Source organism: Lampetra fluviatilis, chromosome 14 (genome assembly GCF_964198595.1).
Source record: "Lampetra fluviatilis chromosome 14, kcLamFluv1.1, whole genome shotgun sequence".
NCBI classification, from domain to species: domain Eukaryota; kingdom Metazoa; phylum Chordata; class Hyperoartia; order Petromyzontiformes; family Petromyzontidae; genus Lampetra; species Lampetra fluviatilis.
Window position 1 is genome coordinate 10273922 of NC_136288.1, and position 27698 is coordinate 10301619.

At 48.3% G+C, this 27698-nt stretch overlaps 1 protein-coding gene across 1 annotated transcript; it reads left to right on the plus strand.

Moving 5' to 3' along the window:
* Positions 1–5136: 5136 nt before the first annotated feature.
* Positions 5137–27069, plus strand: LOC144935862 (uncharacterized). Its single transcript, XM_078862693.1, has 12 exons — positions 5137–5256; positions 8486–8688; positions 9199–9354; positions 9995–10135; positions 12120–13400; positions 14665–16015; positions 16787–16890; positions 18364–21240; positions 21603–21674; positions 23343–23367; positions 23900–24042; positions 25902–27069. The coding sequence occupies exons 2-12, from the start codon at positions 8517–8519 to the stop codon at positions 25949–25951; spliced, it is 6372 nt and encodes a 2123-aa protein (XP_078718819.1). The 5' UTR covers positions 5137–5256; positions 8486–8516; the 3' UTR covers positions 25952–27069.
* The last annotated feature ends 629 nt before the right edge of the window (positions 27070–27698 follow it).

Here is a 27698-nt window from a genome sequence, read left to right on the forward strand (position 1 = left end):
GGTAAAGGGGAGGGTAAAAGGTAGGCTCGTTTTTTACCTTACCTGCTAAAGGGTAAAAGGTAGGGTAGAGTGATTGTATTGTGGTAAGGTAAAGGTAGGCTCGTTGTTTTTAGACTCTTACCTTGCCGAGGCCTACGCGCAGCGGCAGATTTTGGCTGGCCATCGAACAAAGATGGTCACCGCATCGCGCGCTTTCGGATATGCTTCTGCGACCGTCTGGAACGCTCTTCCTTCCAATGTTAGAATGCAACTGGAGCCTTGCACTTTTAAATCTCAATTGAAAACTCATTTCTTTAAAACTGCGCTTTGTGTTTAGTTTGTTGTTCTTCCCCCGCACTTTTCCAATTAGCACGGTTGGCTGCGAAACAAGTTCAACATAAACACATTCTTGCGGAGGGAGCTGGTAGGAACGTTGGGTGGCCAGGGTCAACGGCGGCGTGGTGTATTCCGCAAATATGCCCGACTGTGAGGGCGGGCACAAGCCGGCGTGAGTAGGTTAAACGTTGAGTTTTATAAGGGCACCACAGGGTGACCAGCCCCTCCCCACCCAGCCCCACCCCTCCCTCCCACCCCCCACCCAGCCCCACCCTCCCCACTCAGCCCCTCCCCACCCAGCCCCACCCCCCACCCAGCCCCACCCTCCCCACCCAGCCCACCCAGCCCCTCCCCATCCAGCCCCTCCCCTCCCACCCCCCACCCAGCCCCACCCTCCCCACTCAGCCCCTCCCCACCCAGCCCCACCCCCCACCCAGCCCCACCCTCCCCACCCAGCTCCTCCCCACCCTCCCCTCTCCACCCAGCCCCACCCCTCCCATTTTTGGATGCACGACGGACGGACACAATAATCCCCTGTGGGCTGGTGTAACCAGGAGGTTCCTACCATAAATACACACGATAGGGCCTCCCAGATGCACCACATCTTTAACCGTGGCGCTGCCTGTGCTCGAGATTGTGAAAGTGTGGCGAGATATGTTTCGTTATGGCTCTTGACAGTTCCCTACCAACATGTGTCATGCCGCCGCCACGAAGCCGTTCAGCAGGCGCCCCATCTCCGACCTCGCCACCACCAAGCGACGGAGCCGACCCCGCGTCCCCCTCACCTCACCTCACATGAACACACCCGCACGCATTTCCCCCCCCCCCATAGAGCTCCTAGGGGAGGTCACCTGGCCGACCGGTTTTTATCCGAGAAGCCCTTACCGGGATTAAACTTTCACGGTTTCCGGCGACCAGGGAATTGGACGACCTCCCCCGACGCTACCTTGCACCGCGGCGCTGCGACCGGCCTTAAGATTGCAAGGTCGCAGCGAGGGGCCACTCGGCCACCGCGGGTGAAACGCATCCCACACACCCCACACACGCAAGTATCGACGGGGCAGGCAGAGGGAATAAGCATTGTGATGGAGGAGCATTATTAGAAGACACGCAGCGCATCTGAATTGCATAATCAGGCACCCCCCGCACAGGGAGCGGAGGGACGGCATAATTACGCTCGGGCACGCAGGCACCATTGTTAGGGGAGTTAAAGGATAAGGCTGTTAGTATGAGTAATCGGGAGAGCGGGGTCACGCGGGGAGCCGTGCACAAATTCCCACGGCGCACCTTTGTGACGGACGCCGCCGCATAAAGTGCGATAATGGGGGGGCCTGCGTGAGAAAGGGATTGATTGGAATTTGCGCCGCGCAGGTTGAGCATTAATTAGCATATCACAGGCGCCCGGAACCGCGGTGCGCGTGCCAGAGGGGCGCGAGCCCATTGTTCAGAGCCACATCCCTTTGAGGTAGGGAGGATAAATAGTGGGCGCAAAGGGGAAATCGGGCTCTCTCTTGACTCCAGCACCAGGCGACACCACGAGCTCCAGCCCAGCGACCCGGACGTCCGTGAGACGCACCGAGGTACGCTGCGAGCAGGGGATCAACGGACCGCCGTGAGCACCTAACAGTGAGTAAGGAGGTGAATTATAATCATAGCAGATAAATAGAGAATAGATTCAGAGGTATCAGCGTAGGCCAGCCTCGTCGACTCACTGATTTAACATCTAGTTCCAGGTAGCGGATAATAAATCATTAATAGCTGATCGTGGCCTCGTGTGATCTCGTGTTATAAGTGCGAACGCGTGTGGTACTGTGTATGCGTAAGCTCGCGGCGTGCGTAATCGGCGTACCCCAGGTGCGCGATCCTAACGTGAGTGGTCAGTGTTGAGTGAGTGCCGCGCAGAGCTGTGTGTGGGTGTGCGCGTACGTAATTGACCATGCCTACTACGCGGACCCGCGGGGGAGGGGAATCCTCGGGCGACGGCTCCCACACCATGGGTGAGGAACTCAGCAGCGGTTCGCCTAGCAGCGGGGGGGGCGAGTGACGATGTTAGCCCGGCCGTTGGCATTATCGAGGGAGGGATCTCGGGGGCGAGCGACCCTCACACATGTCTGTGAACTGGCAGTGCAAGGTTTTTATGTAAACATGCTACATCGGTCGTAGCCATCGATATCCTTGTTCTAATTCCGTGTGTAACAAACCAAAAAGAAGGCATATGACATGAAGTGCGAAAACAAAATGCCTTTTTTCCCAAGTTCTTCCATAAACTCACCGTGAATTATTGAGTAAGCATCTGTTGGTTGTCGGAATATTTATTCAAACGCAGTTGCCGATCAAAGGCACCAAATGACGAGCGGCTGGCAACAAACGTCCACCCTACACTTATTAAATCCTTTATATTAAGTTCACTTTCTTGCGCGCTTACGACCGTGCAAATCTTTCGGTCGTTTTTTAACCCACTTCCCGTGATCCAATCGAGCTGACATTTTGCACAGACTCGTTGTGCGTGACAATGAATGGTAGTGAAATTTTTTTTCCTAAATTTTACACTTTTTAGGACAAAAATATTATATTTAATTTCCAATTGCTTAATGCTGCCATGCAATCATCTGACCCATAGGTGGCAGCCATCTCAAGCCAGAGGACGAGAGGACTCTAGCCGCCACGCAAATAAAGGATTTATAGTGAAAAACTTTGTTTTTAGGGGTTATACTTGTTTTACTCGAAATAAATGGTGTGTGTGAGCCAAAAGCTCGGCTTCTTCTGTGCGAAGGCTTGCGGTAAGAGGCGACGATGATGGGAACGAATTTGCAAGTGGAGCAACGGCGTGAGAAGTGACAGCAGCAGCAGCAAGAGAAGTATTACTACGGTAACACATCAAATCAAAATTCGATTTAAAGCTTTCGTGACTGCAGGGATTCATCTTCTTGGTTCTTTGGGTAAAGTCACGTAGATGCTTGGTGGTGTTTCATTCAGACGCTGTCTTTCCGACATACCTGTTCTTCACCTGAGGACGGCTGCTTGCGTTGTGGCCGAAACGTTGTGAGAATTGTATTTTATTATGTTTTATTTTTATTATTTTATTATTTCCCTTCTGCGTGACTTTACCGAAAGAACTAAGAAGACTTAAAATCAAGTTGGTTACTACGGTGTTGATTGAGCGGGTGAGGAGCAGAATGGACAAAGTGGATGCGTCTTCTTGGTTCTTTCGGTAAAGTCACGTAGAAGGAAAGTAATAAAATAATAAAAATAAAACATAATAATTATTTTATTTTATTACGTAGAAGGGAAGTAATAAAATAATAAAATTTAAACATAATAAAATAAAATAATTATTATGTTTTCTTTTTATTATTTTATTACTTCCCTTCTACGTAATAAAATAAAATAATTGTTATGTTTTAGTTTCATTATTTTATTACTTCCCTTCTACGTGACTTTACCGAAATAACCAAATAAAGAACTTGAACTTGACCTCCAGCTACGACCCCGCTTACGTCACGGGGTCCCCCCCCCCTTTATACTCGAGCAGCTGTGTCGTCATGTAACCCCACGTCCCGTGACGCCATCGCACCGGACCGCGCACATGACGTCACTACCCTCTTCTCTTAATCTACAAATGCAGATAATCGATTGCCGCTTTGTGCGCCCTGAGGCTATTTGTGTGGCTTAGCTGTCTTCCTCCTCGCCGTGTCTGGCGTGTGGTGGTGAATGGCTGCGCGCTGCTGCTGTTGTCTCTCCGTGCCTCCGAATCCATTCCCGTGTCTCTCTGGCCCTGTCCCTGTCTGTACTGTTCAGTGTACACTGCGCTCTCCTTGAGCTGGATGAGGAGGGGGGAGGGAAACGTCGGGGATTTGGGGTCACCTGCCCGTCAGTCCGCTCGGAAGGGGGTGAAATCCGTGTCGGTTTTAGGAAATCCGATCCGGGATTTGGAGCTGTTGGCAGGACGCTCCGGAGTACGAGGGAGGGACTCCGCTCTGGAGTTTGGAGCTGGAGGAGGTAATCCTCTCCGGGATGTGTGGTTGGTCGCTTTGAGGGAGAACGCTCCGGAGTTTGAGGGAGTGCAATCCTCTCCGGAGTTTGGAGCTGGAGGAGGTAATCCTCTCCGGGATTTGTGGTTGGTCGCTTTGAGGGAGAACGCTCCGGGATTTGGAGCCGGAGGAGGGAATCCTCTCCGGGATTTGGGGCTTTTGGCCGCTTTGAGGGAGAACGCTCCGGAGTTTGAGGGAGTGCAATCCTCTCCGGAGTTTGGAGCTGGAGGAGGTAATCCTCTCCGGGATTTGTGGTTGGTCGCTTTGAGGGAGAACGCTCCGGGATTTGGAGCCGGAGGAGGGAATCCTCTCCGGGATTTGGGGCTTTTGGCCGCTTTGAGGGAGAACGCTCCGGAGTTTGAGGGAGTGCAATCCTCTCCGGAGTTTGGAGCTGGAGGAGGTAATCCTCTCCGGGATTTGTGGTTGGTCGCTTTGAGGGAGAACGCTCCGGGATTTGGAGCCGGAGGAGGGAATCCTCTCCGGGATTTGGGGCTTTTGGCCGCTTTGAGGGAGAACGCTCCGGAGTTTGAGGGAGTGCAATCCTCTCCGGAGTTTGGAGCTGGAGGAGGTAATCCTCTCCGGGATTTGTGGTTGGTCGCTTTGAGGGAGAACGCTCCGGGATTTGGAGCCGGAGGAGGGAATCCTCTCCGGGATTTGGGGCTTTTGGCCGCTTTGAGGGAGAACGCTCCGGAGTTTGAGGGAGTGCAATCCTCTCCGGAGTTTGGAGCTGGAGGAGGTAATCCTTTCCGGGATTTGAGAGATTCCGCTCCGGATCTCAGCTCCGGGTTTCGCGCCGCCCCAGGCCTAGGCCCTTTTGCTGCTGCTGCTGTCGCCGCCGCCGCTCGGAGACGGCGACGCGGAGAATATCGCGACGATCGAGGCCCCGACCCTCGGGCAGGACCGCGCCAAGGTAACCCGCGGGAGTTGAGGCGCGAGGGCGCGAGGGCGCCAGAGGGCGAGGGGGCGCGAGGCACCGCGAGGGGCGGAGCGATCGGCGCGGCCTGCAAGGCGCCGCCTCGCCTGGCTCGGGAGGGGGCCTGCAGCGAGGGGGTCGCGGTCTGGGGGGGGTGAGGGGGTGGCGGTGAGGGGGGTGAGGGGTGAGGGGGTGGCGGTCTGGGGGGGGCGAGGGGGTCGCGGTCTGGGGGGGGTGAGGGGGTGGCGGTGAGGGGGGTGAGGGGTGAGGGGGTGACGATCTGGGGGGGGGGGCGAGGGGTGAGGGGGTGGCGGTGAGGGGGGTGAGGGGTGAGGGGGTGACGATCTGGGGGGGGGGGCGAGGGGTGAGGGGGTGGCGGTGAGGGGGGTGAGGGGTGAGGGGGTGACGATCTGGGGGGGGGGGTGAGGGGTAAGGGGGTGGCGGTCTGGGGGGGGGGGGTGGCGGTGAGGGGGGTGAGGGGTGAGGGGGTGACGGTCTGGGGGGGGGGCGAGGGGTGAGGGGGTGGCGGTGAGGGGTGAGGGGGTGACGGTCTGGGGGGGGGGCGAGGGGTGAGGGGGTGGCGGTGAGGGGTGAGGGGGTGACGGTCTGGGGGGGGGGCGAGGGGTGAGGGGGTGGCGGTGAGGGGTGAGGGGTAAGGGGGTGGCGGTCTGGGGGGGGGGTGGCGGTGAGGGGGGTGAGGGGTGAGGGGGTGACGGTCTGGGGGGGGGCGAGGGGTGAGGGGGTGGCGGTGAGGGGTGAGGGGGTGACGGTCTGGGGGGGGGGCGAGGGGTGAGGGGGTGGCGGTGAGGGGGGTGAGGGGTAAGGGGGGTGGCGGTCTGGGGGGGGGGTGGCGGTGAGGGGGGTGAGGGGTGAGGGGGTGACGGTCTGGGGGGGGGCGAGGGGTGAGGGGGTGGCGGTGAGGGGGGGGGTGAGGGGGTGACGGTCTGGGGGGGTGAGCTGGGTGAGGGGGTCTGGGGGGGGGCACAAAGTTGGGGATCCTCTTTCTGCAGGGGAGGGCCTCTGATGTTTCGCGGCCCGTGGCTTGGGACACTGAAGAAATGATCAGTGGTGGTGATGATCTAATGTGGTCACGATGTCCAGTGGCAATGTCAGTAGATCTCGGTGATAACCAGTGATCATCATTTGTGATTAACGGTGGTCGTGATCATGATCATCATTCGTAAATATTAGTTATGATAACCATAATGATGATCCGTCATGGTGGTGATGGAAGATTAACGCTAAACAGTGAACATGAATTGGTTTCCAATATAATTATGATTTACAGCATCGAAATGCATCTGCATGTAAGGAGACCGGTGCATGTCTCGTGTTTTTTTTTTACAATTTTCCAAGTGTCTTAAGAATGATGTAACGTTTTAAAGCCAGGCGTGAGCTCTCTTCAGAATCAGAACGGGTTTTATTCGCCATGAAAGTTCGCACAGATAAGGCATTTACTTTGGCAGGAAGGTGCTTACATTCAACATATAGGAATCTTATATCAGTTACAATGCCTTGTGGTAAAACAACTTTCACCACAGCCAAACGTGTTGCTCTTTCGCTATTCCATTCATCTCTTGCTCATACATTTTAGTTATCTGATCAGCTTAGCTCGGCAGTGATGTCAGTACTTGCACATGCCTTTTCATAGCATCGCGAAAGCCAGGCATATTTGTAAAGTATTTGATATGAATTTGTCACTCTTCATGTTTTGTTTTCTTTCTAGAATCTGGTTGAGTAGAAAAAATGAATCCTTTATATGCGTGGCGGCTAGAGTCCTCTCGTCCTCTGGCTTGAAATGGCTGCCACCTATGGGTCAGATGATTGTCTGCCAGCATTAAGCAATTGGAAATTACATATTTAAAAAAATTTCCCTAAACAGTGTAAAATTTTGGAAAAAAATTTTCACGAAAATTAATTGTCACGCACAACGAGTCTGTGTGGAAAATGTCAGCTCGATTGGATCACGGGAAGTGGGTTAAAAAACGACCGAAAGATTTGCACGGTCGTAAGCAAGCAAGCAAGCACGCAAGCGAACTTAATATAAAGGATTTAAAAATAGATATTTTCTACAACAGCCTGCCGTGCATCTGTAATGCTGCAGTTTCATTTCCCCTTTTTGCATTTAAGAATGGAGACATCATTCGACGATTTCGGTGTTCTGTGTAAACGGTGGACAGGTCTGCTAAAAAAAAATTCAACAGCTGAGCCCGCTGCTGTCATTGTTTGCAGTGAAACCATCTGCTCCAGGAACTTTCCCATTGTCATTCTGTCAGAGGTCATTTACGTTTTCCAAGAGTGATGTCACGACTGCTTTTTTTCCTCCGCTTAGAATTACTCCACGAGTTTTATGATTGTCTTGATCCAGGAGTCGTGGCCGAACCGTGTTAAGGCGCTCTTCCACCTCCAACCCAGCTTATATATAAGCTCCTAGCTTGGTAGTGTATCATTCTTCACCTGAAGACGGCTGCTTGCGTTGTAGCCGAAACGTCGTGAGAAATATTTTATTATGTTTTATTTTTATTATTTTATTACTTCCCTTCTACGTGACTTTACCGAAAGAACCAAGAAGACATTTGCAACTTGTTTAGCTGTCGTCATGCTCCCATTACTTGTTGCATAGCTGTCAACCCACATGGTGTACCCGTATTCTTGTACAGGAAAATAGAGTTTTCAGGTACATACGGCATACAGCCGTTTCGATACGGGCACATTTTTAAAAATATTTGTTTGTGTTTATCCCTTGTGATGGGAATTTGTCGGGTGAATGTTGAGATTTATAACGGCATGAGGTTACCAATAAGGTCTGAATTGGTCTGTAATATGGTAGGCACTGATAAGGGGTTGACAGGTATTTTGTTCTGTAATTGTGTTCCTCGCGGTGTTACTGGTGGTACGTGTCTTTAAATACATCCCAGGAAGGTACCGTCACCTCATGATGTAGGTATCCTGAAGGGGCTCCACCCTCTTTGGATACCTGTCATGTGTTTACGTCATCTAACTTAACTTATCATCAGGGATCTGTTAATAATATGTGAAGACGTGCAGATTCCTTGATGTGAGATAGAAAACATTTACAGAGGGTGACAATAAGATGAATTTCACTGTAAAAGTATAACGTTTTTTCTATGTTAAAGCCATTTTTATTCAAGACATTTTCATTATGTTGAACCATCGATAGCATGAATTGCTCACAATGCGGCGTTTGTGTAATGTTATTTTGCAGATTCTCTCTTGTCGTGTGACTGGATGAAGAGATGGAAAAGACCAGCAGTACGAGCTGCTACCTTGGAGAGGGCGTTTGTCGCGAGTGGCACCTGAACGCACACTCCGCCGTGGTCCTGACATGTGAAGGAAGTATTGGAGAAAAGGGTTTCCGGAAGAAGCTGGAAGGGATGGTGTCTGCAATGTGTCGCATGCTGAAAATAGGTACATGTTCTGAAGCTTGTTGAAAACAACGCATGCCTGAAAGGGATGTAAATATCAATTTATAAACATGCCTTGAGATTAATCTTCTTGGTTTTTCGGTAAAGTCACGTAGAAGGGAAATAATAAAATAATAAAAATTCAACATAATAATAATAATAATAATACTTCCCTTCTACGTGACTTTACCGAAAGAACCAAGAAGATGAATCCCTGCAGCCACGAAAGCTTTAAATCGAAATTTATGCCTTGAGATTATTCGGCTGCTATAAATTGTCCACATGATAAGCCACTTCTTTGAGCTATCATTTATAGCCAGGTCACTTGTGAAAAAGAGCTATATAGCTCAGTAGGTCTTACCTGGTGAAATAAAATCTATTTTAGTTTAATTTGCGACATTTTGTCTCGTATAACCCAATGTGATTTTTTACATACACATTCTGTGCTGTTCAATTGCTCAATGGGTTTGAAATATTTTTCGTGACAAGTGCGACCGTGTGCGCGCTTGTGTAGGTGGCGATGATGTGTCGTTGAAGATGGTTGAGCCGTGGAACAGCGTGCGGGTGACCTTCACCATTCCGCGGGACGCCGCTCAGCGTCTGCGGCAGCTGGCGCAGGGAAATCCTCAACAGCTCCGCGAGCTGGGCATTCTCTCGGTGCAGATAGAAGGTGAGGAATCTGCCTTCCTGAGTTTAACATGTAGCAGGCTGTCGCGACCAAAATCCATTAAAAAAAAATGTTTTTTGGGTTAGATCGTGTAAATATAAATGTCTCGTTAAAGCCGCTACCACCCGACACGGCCGATTAGTAAGGTTTGTCACGTAAACGAAACATGGCAACTAGTTACTAGTTCAGCACATTTACAATTCGATTACAACCGGCGAAACATCACGGTACTCTAATGGTAAATGTGGATTATACTCTCCAACACACAAGCGGTGCGCTGAAGCAGTAACTGATTGGCACGTCTTGTTTATGTGACAAACCTCACTCACTGGCTGTGTCGGGTGGCATTGAGAGGCCTTCATCTGGCAGTGGATTGACAAGTCACGTAGATTGAAAAATAATAAAAAATCACGACGTTTCTATCGCAACACAAGCAATCGACTTTACCGGAAGACCCAAAGAGAATGAATCCCTGCACTCACGAAAGCTTTAAGTTCTATATTACTGTTTGCAATCAAGAAGTATGCAAACAAATGCTGTAGAAGGAATAAAACATGTTAGAATTGTGTGTATAACATGAGTGTATATCACGAGCATTGTGTCGACTTGTGCACACGACTGATGGGGCGTCTCGTTTACTCAGGAGAGGGAGTCGTTCGTCTCGCGCCAGTGCAGACGCAGCACTTGGACAACAGAAGCAGTGCAGCCGCGGCCTCTGCAGCTACCGCCTCGTCTCTGCCGAACCCCGCGGCCCCCGCAGGGCGCGGCATGCAGAGTGTGCCAGGTAACCAGCGACCGGCACCATCCATCCTGCACCGCCGGTGCTCTCCCCAGCTCGAGGGCGGTGCTCGAGACGCACGCTCACGGAGGCCACTTTTACTCCTGCACTCTCGGCCAAAAAGCTGGCCCAAGTCTGACCAACGTGTTACTGTGTTGCAAAACGAAGTCGTTTCAGAAATTCTAGATTTGGAAGTTTTCGTGACTGCAAGGATCCATACTCTGTGGTTCTTTCGGTAAAGTCACGTAGGTGAAAATAAGAATAAGATAAAAGAGTGAAAACAACTCAATTAAATCACGACGTTTCGGGCACAACACAAGCGTCCTTCATCAGGTGGGGACCACCACAGCGAAAACAGTTGCTGAGGTTTAATTTAGTTTTCGCTTTTTTATTTTATTTTATTATTATTTTCACCTACGTGACTTTCCCCGAAAGAACTAAAGAGTTTGTTTCAGAAACTTCTACTTTTTAAAATCCTTTATATTAAGTTCACTTGCTTGCTTGCGCGCTTATGACCGTGCAAATCTTTCGGTCGTTTTTTAACCCACTTCCCGTGATCCAATCGAGCTGACATTTTGCACACAGACTCGTTGTGCGTGACAATTTATTTTCGTGAAAATTTTTTCCCAAACTTTTACACTTTTTAGGAAAAAATAAATTATATTTAATTACAAATTGCTTAATGGTGGCAGGCAATCATCTGACCCATAGGTGGCAGCCATCTCAAGCCAGAGGAGGAGAGGACTCTAGCCGCCACGCATATAAAGGATTTATAGTGAAAAACTTTGTTTTTACGGGTTAATTTTTTGTGTGTTTCAAGGATAAGTGACTGGGTTTGGGAGTGCCGTGTCAGCGGTGGTTGAGTCTCGTGTTGCCAACTACGAAATATCGATCAATGATAGTGAATAATTAACGATAGATTAACGATCATGATTAGTTACTGATAGCTTAAGTTCTCACTTCCTTTCGCAGAAATGTAATCGGTGCAGTTGCACGTGAAAATTAATTGAGAGTTATTTTTAGATGAATTTGTTTGGTCTGAAGTCACCTTTGGATAACTTCACATTTTGTGAGAAATTTGTGGGTGATGGAGTTTTGAAGCCACTCCGGTGCTTGATTCACCGAGCATCACGGTACATTGTGAATGTCGCTAACAGAGCAAAAACGTTCATTTTTGGATATGCAGGACACGAGGCACGTTTGGTTCCTGCTAAATACCGGCTGTTTTTTTCACCAACTTAGCTCTAAGCACATGAATTGCAATCAATTGGAAATGAATATGACCACGCTTCAGCTTCAGTATAGTTTACAGAACCCTCATTGAATTGTTATGTTCATGTTGATATACAATTTCTACACTATGGGAACCTCATTTGCCAGTAAAAATATGATAATTGTTTTTTTACCCTTCTATCTGGCAACAAAACTGACACCTTTTTACAAGGAGGCATGTTTGCACAGACCGCAATACCTGCAGTCATAATGCAAACAAAAAACATAACTCTGATAATGTGCACTGTCCTGGCAAATGAGGTTCCCATAGTGTAGATGCTTGCCCCGAGCTCTCATACTCTGATGGTGCATTGTCTTTGAGTTGTGTGCCTTTTGGCGTCATCTGGTCCAACCCATGTGAGACTAGGCTCTAAGGAAAGCTGTCTCGGGTGTGGACCAATCAACTTCAAGGACAGTGCACATTATCAGAGTTATGTTTTTTGTTTGTATTATGACTGCAGGTATTGCGGTCTGTGCAAACATGACTCCTTGTAAAAAGGTGTCAGTTTTGTTGCCAGATAGAAGGGTAAAAAACCAATTATCATACAATTTCTACTTCAGTGATTTAACCATAAAAAATTTTAAGTGTTTGGCAATGTTACCTATTAATTTTATTTCTTAATTTTGTTCCCAGCTGCACCGGACCCGAGTAGAGCTCGAATGCTTGGGATCATTAATCAGTCGGAGACATCACAGAGTGTGAATTTGTCATCAACAGGATCCCGTCCACCAGGGCATCAACCTGCTCCTGTGATGTGGAGCCGAATGCCGGGACAATCATACAGTCACATGCAGCAGGGCAGCATGCAGCAGGGCAGCATGCAGCAGGGCAGCATGCAGCAGGGCAGCATGCAGCAGGGCAGCATGCAGCAAGGAAGCATGCAGCAAGGAAGCATGCAGCAGAGCAGCATGCAACAAGGAAGCATGCAGCAGAGCAGCATGCAACAAGGAAGCATGCAGCAGGGCAGCATGCAACAGAGCAGCATGCAACAAGGAAGCATGCAGCAAGGAAGCATGCAACAGGGCAGCATGCAACAAGGGAGCATGCAACAGGGCAACATGCAACAGAGCAGCATGCAGCAGGGCAGCATGCAGCAAGGAAGCATGCAGCAGGGCAGCATGCAGCAGGGCAGCATGCAACAGAGCAGCATGCAGCAGGGCAGCATGCAACAGGGCAGCATGCAACAGAGCAGCATGCAGCAGGGAAGCATGCAGCAGGGCAGCATGCAACAGAGCAGCATGCAGCAAGGAAGCATGCAACAGGGCAGCATGCAGCAGGGAAGCATGCAGCAGGGCAGCATGCAACAGGGCAGCATGCAGCAGGGCAGCATGCAGCAGGGCAGCATGCAGCAAGGGAGCATGGGAATGTCCATGCAAACGTTTCAAAACAATGCACAGGTGCCAAGCCAATTTCACAGACCCATGATGACCCCTAGCACAGCCCCTCCTCATCCGCCCCCACCCTATCCTTTTGGCAGTCAGCAGGTTTCAGCCGGAGTACAGTCACATTTTATGATGGCTCATTCATCTTCTGCTCCTAAGATGTCTCCTATGCTTCAAAATAAACCCAGCGGTAATGCATTGCCTCCTACTTCCCAAGCATCTCTGCAGCAAGGACCGCCCCCAGGTCACATGACGCATTACCCGCCAGTCATGTCATCTCCCATACAGCCACAGCGTCGCCTTGAGCAACCCGGGGTGAGGAATCGATTGCCCTTCGGGATGTCTGCGGTCCAGTCCAATCCGGGAGGGCCCGCTCCAAATCATGAGATCATGGCCCCTGTACCGACAACCAGTCAAATGGAAAACCGTGGTCACATGCAGAGCACCCACTACCACATGGCACAAAACGCCGTAAAGTTTGAGGCGCATCACGCGGCTCAAGGAGCGATGCAGGCAAGCGGCGGGGAGGCGGCCGGTGCGGCTCCTGCCGCCCTCGGCCATGCACAGCAGGAGAGTCAAGCTGCTTCCCGCGGGAACAAGCCCGTGCCATTCCATGGTAAGGAAACTACGTAGCGGCTTACGAGGGGTGATTTCCAGTTGTGTCATCGGCATTTTTCGTCCCTAAAATATATATATTTTTTTAAACACGCTTTAATTAAATGTACCGTACTCGTAATGGCATACCTATACCAAGTTTGCAGTCGATACGACATTGGGAAGTGGGTTAAATTTGAGTTACAAGATTTTTTAAAAATACAAGACGGAGTGAGTTAAATAAAAGCATGTAAAAAGGAAAATATAATACAGTATTAATACTTTTGAGTTAGACGGTGCTCTTGGCTTCATCATTGGTTTAGTTCGGAATCGGTACGCACAGGATATTTACCATAAGTGGATCGACGCGTCAAAACAGTTTCCGGTTATCGTTGACCAACCCTAGTTTTGCATAATTCAATAATTGTTTGCATTATTTGTGGAGAATATAAATAAAGTAGATCAGCAACACCTTCAAATGCAGAATTCATGAATACAGAAACTTTGTTCCAATGGGAAAAATTGGGTTACGTTCCTGGTACGAGTGAACATAGGGGGGAAATGGTAAACGTTTAATAACAATGATTACAATAAATAATACAGAACAATGTCTTTTTATTTTTTTAACTATCTTTGATGATTTGACGACGGAGGTGATGATGAGGAATTCAGGAGGATGACTGCTTGGGAAATGCAGGTGTTTGAGAACAATGCCGCACAGTGGTTATCATTTTAGCACTGGGGGTAGCGCTGGCAGCAACACTTTCCCCGATTGTATTTGCGTTCTTTTTAATGGACCTCGGTCGCCTCGTTTATGCCAAAATGTATAAACGAGTCAACTGTAAGTACGTATGAAGTAAAAATACACAACCGCGAGTTCAGAGCGGGATTACTGCGAGAATGAGGACTGTGCGTGCAGCCAAGAGGGTGTGCCAAATCTTCACAGCAGACACTTTAAAATGTAAACACATTCTGCGCACACCTCCCCGGTGTCAGTCTGGTGCTACGTACACTCGCGAACACGGTAGTACGGCGAGTCGCAAATAGGGAATTGCTATACATTTAGTAACTCGCGAATATGTGAAACTCGCGAATGGCGAGGGTTTACCGCGTGTATTGCCACGTAAAAAAAGAAAGTGAAAATATATGTATTTTTAAAATATATTTTTACGATGAATCTATTCACGTTTGCGTACTAAAATGCCCAGAGCGTGAGCCCCGGTGCTTGTGAGTCTGTCGAGGCGGTGTTGTTCAGCAGCGGTCGGTGTGCACTCGTGTTTCTGCAGGGTCTCCCGCCGTTTCTACTATAAAGGATCAGAGATCAATGAATGCAGCTGAAATGAGGGAAGCGGCTAAAGAGTCGATGAAGCAGAATGCGGCAATGCCCAGAGTTGCCCACGTGGTGCCCACAAAGCCCGAAGGCGAAGGCAGAGGCCCAACGGGCAGTCAGCAGGCGCTGGGCAACGTGGGTAACGCTCCCCGGGGAGCGATGGGAGCCCAGCAGGACAAGGGCCCCCCCACTCCTCGAGTGCAGGCCAAGGCTGCGGTGACCCAGCTGGAGATGGGTAGCTTCCAGCCGGGTCAGGTGGCGTCTGCCGGGAGTCAGCGCGAGGTGGGAACCTACGTTCGGAGAGCAGCTGCATCTGGTGGGGGGCAGCAGGACGGACGAAACGCATCTTGGGGACCTTTAGGAAACCAGTCGTCGTCGGAGATGAACGCTGCTGGATCCGGCCAAGTTGTTGCGTCGGGAAACCAGCAGGACGCGGGCAACGCTCTTCACAGACAGAGCGACGCGCAGTTCGATGGCGCGAGTCAAAGCCAGGTGGCCGTGTCTTGTAATCCGGTCGGTGCGCAGCGAGAAGAACACCCTCCTAACACGATGGCGAAAACCGAAGTGCAGTTGGTAACAACGACAAAGAGTCAAATGGTTGCGTTGCAAAATCAGGTGCCCGGTGCACAAGGACAAGTGATGAATGTTACTTCCCATATAAGAGCCGTGACGAGCGCTTCTGAAAGTGTGCCCGAGCCGTCGGCAGACACGGTGGAGAAGTCGTCTACCACGGGCCACGGCAACGTGCGCAAGTCGCCTTGCGCCGCCCTAACGCAGCAACTGATTACGGGCGTCGGCCACGGAAACCAAACCGCGGAATTTCAGGGCAGGGGCCAAGGAGCGTCGGCCGGATCCGCGTCGGAACAGGCCGAGGGCCAGGAGCAGGGCGGCCGCGGTCCCAGAGTCCGTAGCGCCGGGACGCCGGGGAGTGACGCCTGCCCTCCTGGCGCTCCGTTGGAGCCGGCCCTCGTCGGTGAGCGCGCGTCGCCCACGTCCGGCGGCGTGGTTGTCGGCAGGTTTCCGACCCCCGCTCTACCCTACGGTTTCTCGGCGGGCGCCATGAACCCCACGTCGGCGGCGGCGGCGGCAGCCGCGGCGGCCACGCGGGCGCAGGCGGCGGCGTCGCTCGCGAACAAGGACGTCACCCTGACGAGCCCACTGCTCGTCAATCTGCTCCAGAGCGACATCACCTCGTCGCAGTTTGCGCACGGGAACAAGCAAGGGGCCAACGGAGCAAACCGGAAGAAACCAGTGAGGAATCAAAAGAAGAAAAACCCTCCTGGTCGCCAGGACAAAGTACAGTCCAGGTGAGTGGTGATGATCATTTTAATGAAACTAAGAGTTGCTGAATGGTCAGAGTGAGTTCTTGTTGCTCAAATGAGTGTTAAGATGGTGCTTATCTCCTGTTTATTGCCCGGAGTCAGACGTGGAAATTCCACGTTCCAATGATGGAAGTCGAGTGGACAACCATCGTTGACTTCCCCACCAAAGTGGTCAATATTTTATCCACCCCAAAGGGGATAATGGGCTGAGTCGACCTCCAACCAAGATTTGAACTCGTAATCTTATAACTGAGAGCCACTCGTTCTGCCACTGAGCCACCTGGCAGGATTTACATGCATCGTCTCTTATGTTCGGTTGAAGAGTTTCATGACACGAAGTATTACAGATTTTTATATTTAAAATTGCCTCATTAAAAAAATGGCCTTCCCATTGTTGAACTTGAAGGACATGTGTCAACATATAAACGATTACACTTCTGTAGCACATACGAGGGATAAATACAGCAAATGTTTACCTCCTATCCTGCTATGAAAATGATTCCTTGAATAAAAGATCCCCGCATCGTAAAGAGTTGAAGATTGCACATTGCAAGCAAATCACTTCTCTTGACTCTGTAATGAAAAAGCGAAAACCACTGGTCACAAGGAAATTGCGCTGTCCTATTTCCCCATGTTGATTGTAGCACGAATGCTCAAGAAGCAACAGCGCATCGGCCTGGTAGCCGTGTCGCTCGCTCCGCGATCTTCCGCAAGTCGAATGTTCACTGCGACGATCTCTCTCCCTTGTCCCTGCAGCTCCGATGGGGACGCTTTGCACGACGTGCAGCTGCAAGAAAAAACGAAAGTGGAGCCCAGCGAGGAGCATGAGAACGCAACTCAGCATGGCGTGAGCATGCAAGGTAAGTCCTCTTCAATTTCAGCCTGATGATGAGGGCCTTATGGCAGAGGTCGCAAACGGGTTTTGATTCCTTACCCGTACCCGGCCGCACCAGGGTCGCAAACGGGTACCCGTACCTGGCCGTACCCGTACCCTACCCGTACCCGGTCGGGTACGGGTAGGGTACGGGTATCGGGTACCTGATTGCGACCTCTGGGATGAAGCCATGTTGCAGGCGCGGGTGGGTTGATTCTAGGAACTTGAATTGTGAGAAGAGACAAGACGTTGGGAAATGAGTGACAAACAGTTACTCACCAGTGACTCACGGTCTACCCATACCCGGCCGCACCAGGGTCGCAAACGGGTACCCGTACCCGGCCGGGTACGGGTAGCCGGGTATCGGGTAGGGTACGGGTATCGGGTACCCGGTTGTGACCTTTGCCTTATGGTCTGTAGCAAACGCTAAAGCCCATAGCTTTATGGGGGGAGCCACCCTAGGAACTAATGCGTTATTGTGGCTTCACATTTTTGGTTAATTAGTCCAGTGTTTGACAATGTTTACCAGATCTTGACTTAAAGCTTTCGTGACTGCAGGAATTCATCTTCTTTGGGTCTTTCGGTAAAGTCACGTAGATAGGTTCAAAGAAAATAACAAAAAAACTACGACGTTTCGATGGCAACACAAACGTTCCCTCTTCCGCTTGTGTTGCGATCGAAACGGGAGGGAGCTGGGAGATGAGATGATGATGCACGGAGAGAACGCCGATTGCGGGGTGATTTGAAATCGCAAGCGCAAAACTTCATACCCACGCGGTGAGCAAATTGGCACGCCGAAGGAAAACCGTCGATACATAAATACCGCAGATGCGGAAAAACGCGGTTGGTGAGGGATTGCTGCCCATCTCAAAAAGTCGAGTCGTTGGAGAGACCTTGCTCGTGGTGTCAGTGCGTCTGATGTTGGCTGCTATTGCATAGCAAACGAGTCTGCAGTCGGATTTATAAACAACAACGAGAAGGCACTCGGTGAGAGTGTGGCAGCAAGTGCACCGGTGATCGCCAAAGTGGCATCACCATCACACCTTCATCATCACACCTTCACCTCCATCACACCTTCACCATCACACCTTCACCATCACACCTTCACCATCATCACACCTCCATCATCATCATCACACTCTCATCATCACACCTGCATCATTATCCAAGGTAAATAAAACTGCCACATTTACAGTATAGATGTTTTATTTATTTATTCGTGTAATCTATTTGCTTTATTATACAACGTAATTAAATAGATGGATGTTATGTGTACCGTACACAATGTTACGAAACATTTTCACGATCTTCTGAATATTAAGACAGATTTTCGCAAACCTATACATTTAAAAATTAAGTCATTGATGGTATAAACTCAATACATTTATGGTATCAATGAGAGTGCGGATACATTGTTTTGCTGATACAATGGCACGATTTTGTCTGTTGTAATTTCCAGGAGCCAGCAGTAAGATGAACGAGCAGCATCAGTCGGATGTCCAGACATCGTTTCAGTTGAACGTGCAGCGGGACGTTGCCGACCCAACACGGGAAGTCTCAGAAATGACGGAGCATCATTTGCCACAGAAGCAGAATGTGTTCGACAGCTATGACCCCAGCAGCGCCACACTAGAGTTGGCTACGTCTGGCCCTCCTGCTACATCGGCACATGACCTACAGCCACTGAAGCCTCAAGTTGCACCAACTATATTGAACTCTGTGGAAATCCCACGGTCCCTTCCACTTTATGGACCATCCGCTATGTACCCTGCCGGGCAAAATGCACCGATTGGACCAAATAATGCAGCCGTTTGTGAAAAGGGGCCTCAGCCTTTGGGTGCCGATGTTGCCGGCTCTAGCAGTTTCTCTCAAGAAAAATCTGAAACGATTATGCCTTCCATCAAGGAGGAAAGTTGTGCGATGGTAGAAAATAAACCGAATAATCACTTTGGTCGAGACGATCACTCCAAAGCGAGACACCTTCAGACATCCCCGACTGCTTGCGCTGGTTCTGCAGCTTCACCCTTTTCCCAGGGGCAGTCTCTGCCAGCGGCAAATATCAAATTTGGTGGAAGTACCAGAGATTTGTCTCAACTGGCATCACCTGGTCAGATCGGGCAGCAGGGGAACACATCTGTTCAAATTTTACACGGAGGAACTCGAATCGCGTTTTCTTCTAACACCGTGCCTTCCCAAACACCAGTGTCTGGCTCTCAGCACCAAGCACTCAGTGCACCATTAGGTACTCTGCAAACGTCCGTCTCTCGGCCCAAGACTCCGAACCGCGCGAGCCCTCGCCCTTATAACGCAATACCGCCGTCTTTCTGCCCACCCAGCACAGAGCCATCTGAGATCAGTCTCTCTCCAGAAAGACTTAATGCATCGATAGCCGGCCTCTTTCCACCACAAATTAACGTCCCGTTGCCACCCAAACAACCCTGTCTCAACGCACGGACTTTGGAGCAGCAAGGGCTTAATCCCACGACACTGAAAGCCATAGGGCAGGTTCCCGGCAACCAGTCTGCATTTCCGCAGATGCCGGGAGGCGTGAGCGTCAAGTCGGAGGAGCCCTACCAAGAGAGGCAGACCAGTATCGGCGTCAAACGCAGCAGCCCGAGTTCAAGGAAGGGTACGCAGTGCACCGTTAAGAAAAGCATCCCCAGTCCGAATAGAAAACTGAGTGTGACGGGTACGCGGAGAGCAGGAGACAGTCCTGGAGCACAGATCAATAAACACTCCCTGCAGCATAGCATCCTGACAAGTGCACCCGACAAAAACGCCTCTTTCATGAATGAGCCACTGGTTAGAAATATCTATTTGCCGACATTGCCCAACTTCAAGTCCAGCGCCCCAGCTGCTGAGCCGTCCGTGACCGAAGTAACACCAGCGAGCATTCCACCAATGGCACAAATGAAGAGCCCTTCATCTCTCCTGCAGCCGGGTGTTGGAGAAAATATCCTTAAACACAATCTGTCGTACGCTCCCTTGCCCTTCACTGCTAGCACGGCACCTTCCCCGTCGCTGTCCAGTGAATTGGAGAATCCCGCTGTTGCTTCTGCACACAAGCCGCCTCTGTGGCCAACAACGCCTTCTAATTACGAAGAGTGCTTTGCTGGGAATACGGCGCAGCCGGCGATGGGTTTTGGTACACTCGAGTCTAAGAGTGTCGACTCTGCAGTGCCCGATGACAAAAACACAACCGTAATTCTTCCTGTTTCCGGCAATGCGTCGCTTCAAATACACACTAAAAGTCCCGAAAGAAACAACGGAAATGGGGATGCTCTGCAGCTGTTGAACAGTGAGGCAACTAATAAACACGATGCCAAGATTTCATTGCAAGAAGCAAATGAACCGATCGCAACGACCTTAATGGTGAACCCAACAGAGAGATCAGAGGAGCAGAGTTTCTCCGCACCAGCTGATGGCGGTGCTGTGGATACCCACGCAAAGCCTCTCCACGTGATTCCACCAGAGAAGCGTGGTGCCGCAGATACGTCATCGGTGAAAAATGACAGTGGTTTGTCTTCACCTCCAAGCTGTGCACAAGATCAGATGGTCTCTGAGAAGGTGGACAATGTTGACATTGTATGTAGCAGTGATACTACCAACCCCGTAAGTAGTGAACCTCCAACAAGCAAATCGAGTTCTATTCCCGTAATTGAACCATCTAACGCCGGCGAAAGAGAAAACGAATTGAACTCGACGAATGTGAAAGAAGCTGTTGTTCATTCTGCGGTTTCTAAAACCGAGCAGCCGGAGCAGAGTACTGCTCCCCAAGATGTCGCCGTCAAACATGAGTCTGATTCGAATATAACATCGTGTGACATCACATCCTCGATTTCATCAGAGTCTGCTAAATCAAGCGCGCCTGTAGAGTCGCCTACAGCTAAATCGTCTATGGACGTGTCGCCAGAAAGGAAAAGCGCAGAATTACCGGAACCTGACGATAAATCTTACTTGGAATCCCAGTCATGCCATACGTCGGCAAATGACCAACAAGCTACTTCCGACGCTTCTAAAGTCGCAAGTTCTTCAGTTGTCTCAGAATGTAGCTCTTCTGCTGAGTCTGCAATCGGCTCTGGAATCATTCATGATGCTGGTGCTGTTCCCTGTTGTAAAAAGTCACACCATGCCAAAACGCCATTTGAAAGTGGAGTTGGAGAGCAGTTGGAGTCGAGTGAGAAGGATGAGCCGAGTGCCATTGCTCCCGCTGAGAGCCAGGCTCAACTCGTAGGGCCAACGGACAACACACCGGTGTCGACTGATGCGGTGACACTTGAAGATCATTCTTCAACTTCTACATCAGATGACGCTGCTACACAAAGCCAATCCACAGGTAGGGTAAATGCAGTTAATTCAAGATTTGAAGCTTTCGTGACTGCAAGGATTCATATTCTTAGGTTTTTTAGGTAAAGTCACGTAGGTTGTGACGGTCCCACCTGATGACGGAGACTTGTGTTGCCTCTGAAACGTCGTGATTTTTATTTTATTTTAATTAATTTTAATGTTTTACCTACGTGACTTTACCGAAAAAACCTAAGAATATTAATAGGGTAAATGCACTTTGCCGTGGCGTAATTTGTTATCCTTGCATACTTGTTTATCAAGATAACTTATATGTTTACAGTATCGTTGTTCAAGAGATAATTACGCGGGGATGCATTTTAAGCTGCTTATTCATTATTTTTCCCAAAACAGATGTGGGGAGCAGTTCCATTCAAGAGGCAGCAGCTGGAGAGAGTGCAGTCGACACGGCGGGTGACAAGGGCGGTACGTCTGCCTTGCTCGGCCTCCTCCACGTTGTGATTTGCATTGTGCAGTGCAACTCCGTTCGTTTGCGCCAATGGCGGAGCTATAATCTACGAGGATCCATACATTTTTGTCCATCTAGATTAAGCGTAGATAATGTCGGGAATGTTATTGTTGCCCGTGCTTAGCTAGAGAAGCCTCGCACTGTGTCAAGACTCTCTTTAGCAGGGTCCTTCTGAGTCTTCCATTGCTGTGTGATTTCCAATACAGATGTTTGCAGGCGACTTTTAAAAAATATGGCAAATTTGGACCACGACGCCAGCACACGGTGGCCTACGCTTGTTCAGACGACGTCACGCGATCTCTAAATGTCCACCGTGAAAGCGAATTGTGCGTCGTGGTGTTTGGTCAATACACGCGCACCGCAGCCTTAACCTGCAGGCCCAATGAAAGAAATCAATTTCAGTAAAAGCCCCAGCTAGTCGGATTTCACACTGAGTCCAGACTATGTCGGCTAATACAAAAAAAACATCTAAAATGCAAATGCAGTGAAACAAAAATGGTACACCTATAATAATTTACATATAGTTTGACACGTGGTAGACTTTCGCGACCAATTGTGTCCATGGTAAAGGCATTTTGGCTTAGATCGTGTAAATATAAATTTGTCGTTAAACCCACCACCGCCAAACAGTCGATTAGTAAAGGTTTGTCACGTACTCATTGTTTTTTTCGATAAAGTCACGTAGGTAAAAAATTTAAATAAATAAACTCACGACGTTTCGGGCGCAACACTTGTGTCCTTCTTCAGGTGGGGACAACTTGGCGAAAGCACAACCGCTTAAGTGTGTCACACTCAAGCGGTTGTGCTTTAATTTATTTTAATTTATTTACCTACGTGACTTTACCGAAAAAACGAAAGAGTGAATCCTTGCAGTCACGAAAACTTCAAATCAAGAATTAGTTTGTCACATAAACAAAACATGCCAATTAGTTACTATTTGGATTTAAAGCTTTCGTGACTGCAGGGATTCATATTCTTGGTTCTTTCGGTAAAGTCACGTAGAAGGGAAATAATAAAAATAATATAAATATAAAACAATAAAAAAACGTGAGAATTTTTATTGTTTTATATTTTTATTATTTCCCTTCTACGTGACTTTACCGAAAGAACCAAGAATAATTAGTGACTACTTCAGCACACCAATGTGTTGGAGAGTTGGAGGATTTGCCAATTGGCTGTCGGGTGGTGGCGGGTTTAACAACACATATTTACGCGATCTAACCCAATAAACCTTTCTTATACATCTACATAGATACTTGATTTATGCTATGTAATATATAATGCATATAAAAATGCACTACAACATGTGACAGGATGTACAATGTGAAAAATATATGCCATAGTCAAAGCATATTAAATTTACTTGTGACACATTCATGGTGAGGGGGAGGGGTAGTGGGGGATGGTTGGGAGGGGTTATTGGGGAAAAAGCAAATTATAATATTGGATTGATAAAACAATTATTCCATTCTGTCGTGTAATTGTAGTGTAGTTCAAGCTCGCTGTGTGTGGAGGCATGTTATTGGTACAATATCCAGTGCATTGGCCCAGTTTTTGTCTTATATGCAGTGTGTTATGTTAGGTTGTTGGATAACCATTTTTAATGCATTTTTTTTCTCCTTTAGGTGCACCTATGGAGAGTGAATTAAGGTAATGCGACCTTTTATCATTTGATGAATTAATTTGATTAAATGCTAGATCTTTGATGTAAACTTAACGTGAATTGCACGCCAAACTCAAGTCTCCCAGGGCTCGTATTCAAATGAGGTCTATATATATGCCTGCTATCCCCATGACGTGTGAATATGTATGCCTGCTATTCCGCATGTATGCCTGATATTTTCCACCATGTAGATGTTGCCACTGTTTTTGCGCAGCATCTTTAGGTGAGCTTGCACGTGGCTATTTTTGACAATTCGTGTCTTAGTTTGGCTTTATCTCACTCCGAGGGTACAGGCACTTGCATGCAAGCCAGGAGTAGATGTGCACTCGGGGTAGCAGTCTGCCGAGGGCAGGGACGACGGTTCACAGCTTCCAAGCAGTTCCTTTCACCCCCGTGTTCTTTTCAGTTGCTGAGAAAGCAGAGTGGGAAATCAAATACGCACCCGTGAATGCAAATTATCTGACGAGCCATTGCAGACGTTCGCTTTGCATATGCACGCGCGTTTTCTCCTGCTCTTAGTGCGAAAACTACTGTGGAGGTGGATAAAACGTCGAGGAATAAACAGAAGGAAAAAGATTCGGAAGACCCCGGAGTGCAGCAGGAGATGGACGTCTTGCAACGAAAGAGATCAACGCGATCCGCGTCGTACTGCGTAGCGAGAGGTGCGGATGTTAACATCGGCACAAGGCGTCATGCTGTCCCCATCGCGCAATGATAACCTCCCTCCTTGAAGCCAAATTATAATTGAAAAAAGCCACCAACACTACGCCCTTTGCGGTTTAACACATCGGAGGCTTTTGTGACCGATATTATCGATAACAGATTTTTTGGGTTAAATCGCGTAATTATGAATGCGTCGTTAAACCCGCCGCCACCACTCGACCACAGCCAAATGGTAAGGTTTGTCACGTAAACAGAACGTGCTAATTCGTTACTAGTTCAACACACCGGTGTGTTGCAGAGGTAAACCCACAACATTTATATTCCGAGTACCGTGACGTTTCGCCGGTAACAATTGCTTCAGCGTGAGCGTTAAACATCCCTTGACATTTCTAAAGCGTAGGCCCATCGTGTGCTGTCGTTTAAATTTCGGTTCAAATTTGAAAAATGTGAAAAATTTCCCGTAAATTACACCGTATGGGATTATACATAACAATCAATGTTCCCCACTATGAAAAAGTTTGGCAGGACCCTTTCGATAGCTGTGAGACTCGGTGGGATTTTTCCTGGGTAAACAACCATCATACAAATATAACTTTTAAAAAAATTACCGGGGTAAAGCACCCAGTTTCTCTCCCTCACTGTACCTGATAAAGTTCATGGTAAAGCAGTCCCGTTAATGGATGATCCAGAAAGCGCTTAATCAATCCGATCACTCGCTTATTTACCGGCAGTCTGTTTCCTCCTTATCACTTTTCATATCGCTGCGACAGTGCTTACCGTTCCTGTGAATGACTCGTTGATTCCTCCACTCATATTGAGGACTTGGTCTACCAGACAGGCAGTTTTGTCTCATCCTCACTTCAACCGTCACACTCCAGGTCATAATAATAGACATACACACCCCAACCAACCCAACTCGCTCACCTACTCAATCACTAACCTTGCTCAATTCAACGAATTGATTCACTCTCATCGATTGCACTTTTTAAGAGTGCTGATTTTGCTAAATGTATAGAGAACTTTTTTCGCACCATACGTAGCCAACCGTGCTCTGCCCTCGATATTATTGATTTATAAAAGGTGCACGATAATAATATATACAGACATATTCGTAGGTTTTTTCGGTAAAGCCCCGCCCCCCTCCCCCTCCCGATGCGTTGTACGTTGGCACTCCGTGCCGTTTTTGAGCCCCGCCCCCCTCCCGATACGTTCCATTCATTGGCTACCACATTCTGATGAGCTCCCCCCCCCCTCTCCTCCCCCCCTCAACTTGCTTTTAAGGGATTACATCTTGAATCATTGCCTCACTTGATGCAGCTAATCCGGCTGTGACGGTCCCACCTGATGACGGAGACTTGTGTTGCCTCCGAAACGTCGTGATTTTTTTTATTAATTTTGATGTTTTACCTACGTGACTTTACCGAAAAAACCTAAGAATATGAATCCTTGCAGTCACGAAAGCTTCAAATCTAGAATATATACAGACAGTAAAGATTAATCCAGGTGTGTTACCCGTGTCCTGTTGCAGCGTGTAGACCTGTGTGCTTGTAGTGGCGATTAAGCCTCTAGGAGTCTTCTATTCTAGATTAGAAGTTTTCGTGACTGCAAGGGTCCTTACTCTTTGGTTTTTTCGGTAAAGTCACGTAGGTAAAAAAAATAAATTAAACATAAATAAAATCACGACGTTTCGGAGGCAACACAAGCTTCCGTCTTCAGGTGGCACCGTCACAGCAAAATTGCTGTATCAGTCTGTTACACCGTTTTTACATCACGTTTTAGTGGTGATGTTGATGGTCGTGTGAGAAGCCTTACATGTGGCTGAGCTGTAACAAATGCTTGTTTTTCTCCCTTTTTTCAGATGTAACTGCGACTGGAAGTCATGCACCGTCAAAAAGGAAAAAGAAATGATTTTTTGTTGAAGGAAGGCGTTAGTATTGAGTCGTCGTGTAACTAGTATATTTTAGTTACATTTTTATGTGAGCATTAAATGTCCGTTTTGTACAAAATCTCACCTCACGTTAGCATTTTAGGTATTTTCAACGCTTTTGTACTTAGCAATCATTTTACGTGGTGATACACAAAATTACACTCTTTTTGCACTACCATCTGGAGAAATCTTATCTAGGAGATGAAGTGATGCGTATGGCCTGAGGGCAACACACACGGGTGTGTGGATTCACCGCTCTTGAGGATCACTCTTTCACATTGTGCTGATGATGCCACTGCCGACTGAAATGATCCTGGAAACACACAGATATATTCATGCACCATTCTCACTAACTTTGCTCTTGGTACAACAATATTTATTGCTAACGTTCAGGATTGATTACTGAAGTGTTTTTTTTTTAAGAATCGTGTAATGATTTCTCCAGGTCAACAAGTTCCAGATAGTGCCCTTAATTCAGATGTAGTCAACCACTGGAAACAGGGTCAAGTGATGAAATATTTAATAAATAAAAATAGGGAACTAAGGCTATAATAAAAAAATTATCGTGCCGTTTTAATGTTTTTTGCTTGTTAAAGTTTTTGACTACGCAGCGTGCATTTCACAGATGACGTGAATATGTAATGAGAGATGCATGCGTATATACAGTCGTGCGTTACCTGTGTTTGCAAGGCTTTTAAGACGTAAACATATTTCACTCGTTGTGAGCTACAATGCTGGCATTCTGTGACGAACTCCTTATGTAAACACGTGGGGGGAGCTTACACGCGCTTCGTGTGTTGGGTGTCAGGGTCTTCATGGCTCGGCAGGTCTTTATGCAAAAACAACTGGAAATAAAGGAACATTCCTTTAGAGATTTAACTGGTCAATGGTCCACCCACCTCCAATTCAGTGGGTTTTTTTTTACAGCCTTTTGAGCATTGCAGATATACCAATCGCTGAATTAACACGTGTGCATGATATGGATTGGTCACACTGCGTCATACATGACAGTATTTGGTCACACTGCGTTGGCAGTGGTGCAGAATTACATCACGTTCATGAAAGACACTGGCCTTCAAATAAAAATATATAGCTTAGATTTATCGGCCAGTCGCCCTTGATGCAACAGTTATGTTTGGCCTCAGCCAAAAAACCAAAGGGCCATTGATGGATACGTCCATTATCTTTCCCAATTATGGCTGTGGAGATAAGAAGGGTATAACTTGTTAAATGCAGAGATAATATCCACATTAAGCTTCTAAACTAAATTTTTTATTTTACCAGGTCAGGCCCACTGAGCTGTACGGCATAGCTCTTCAGAAGCGAAGTGGGTTATTTGTAAAAAAAAATGACAGCAGCAGCCAAATACTGTAAACGCGTGATGTTGATTCTAAATGTGGAGGGGATTACCAGAGGACCCGGAGAAAAATCCACATGACACAGGGAGAGAGAGAGACGCAAACTCCAAATATACAACAGGCATCAGGGTCTGGATCGAACCAGTGGTTACGTGGATTTTTCTCCGGGTCCTCCGTTTTTTCCCCCTCCACATTTAGAAACATGCATGGAGATTATTTAGATTATTTTGCTGCTATAAATTTCCACGACGATCAGCCACTTGTCGACCTATCATTTGTGAGCGCCAGGTAGCTTCAGCAAAAGAGCTATATTACTTTTCTATTTAAAGCGCCTTTCGTGACTGCAGGGATTCATCTTCTTGGTTTTTTC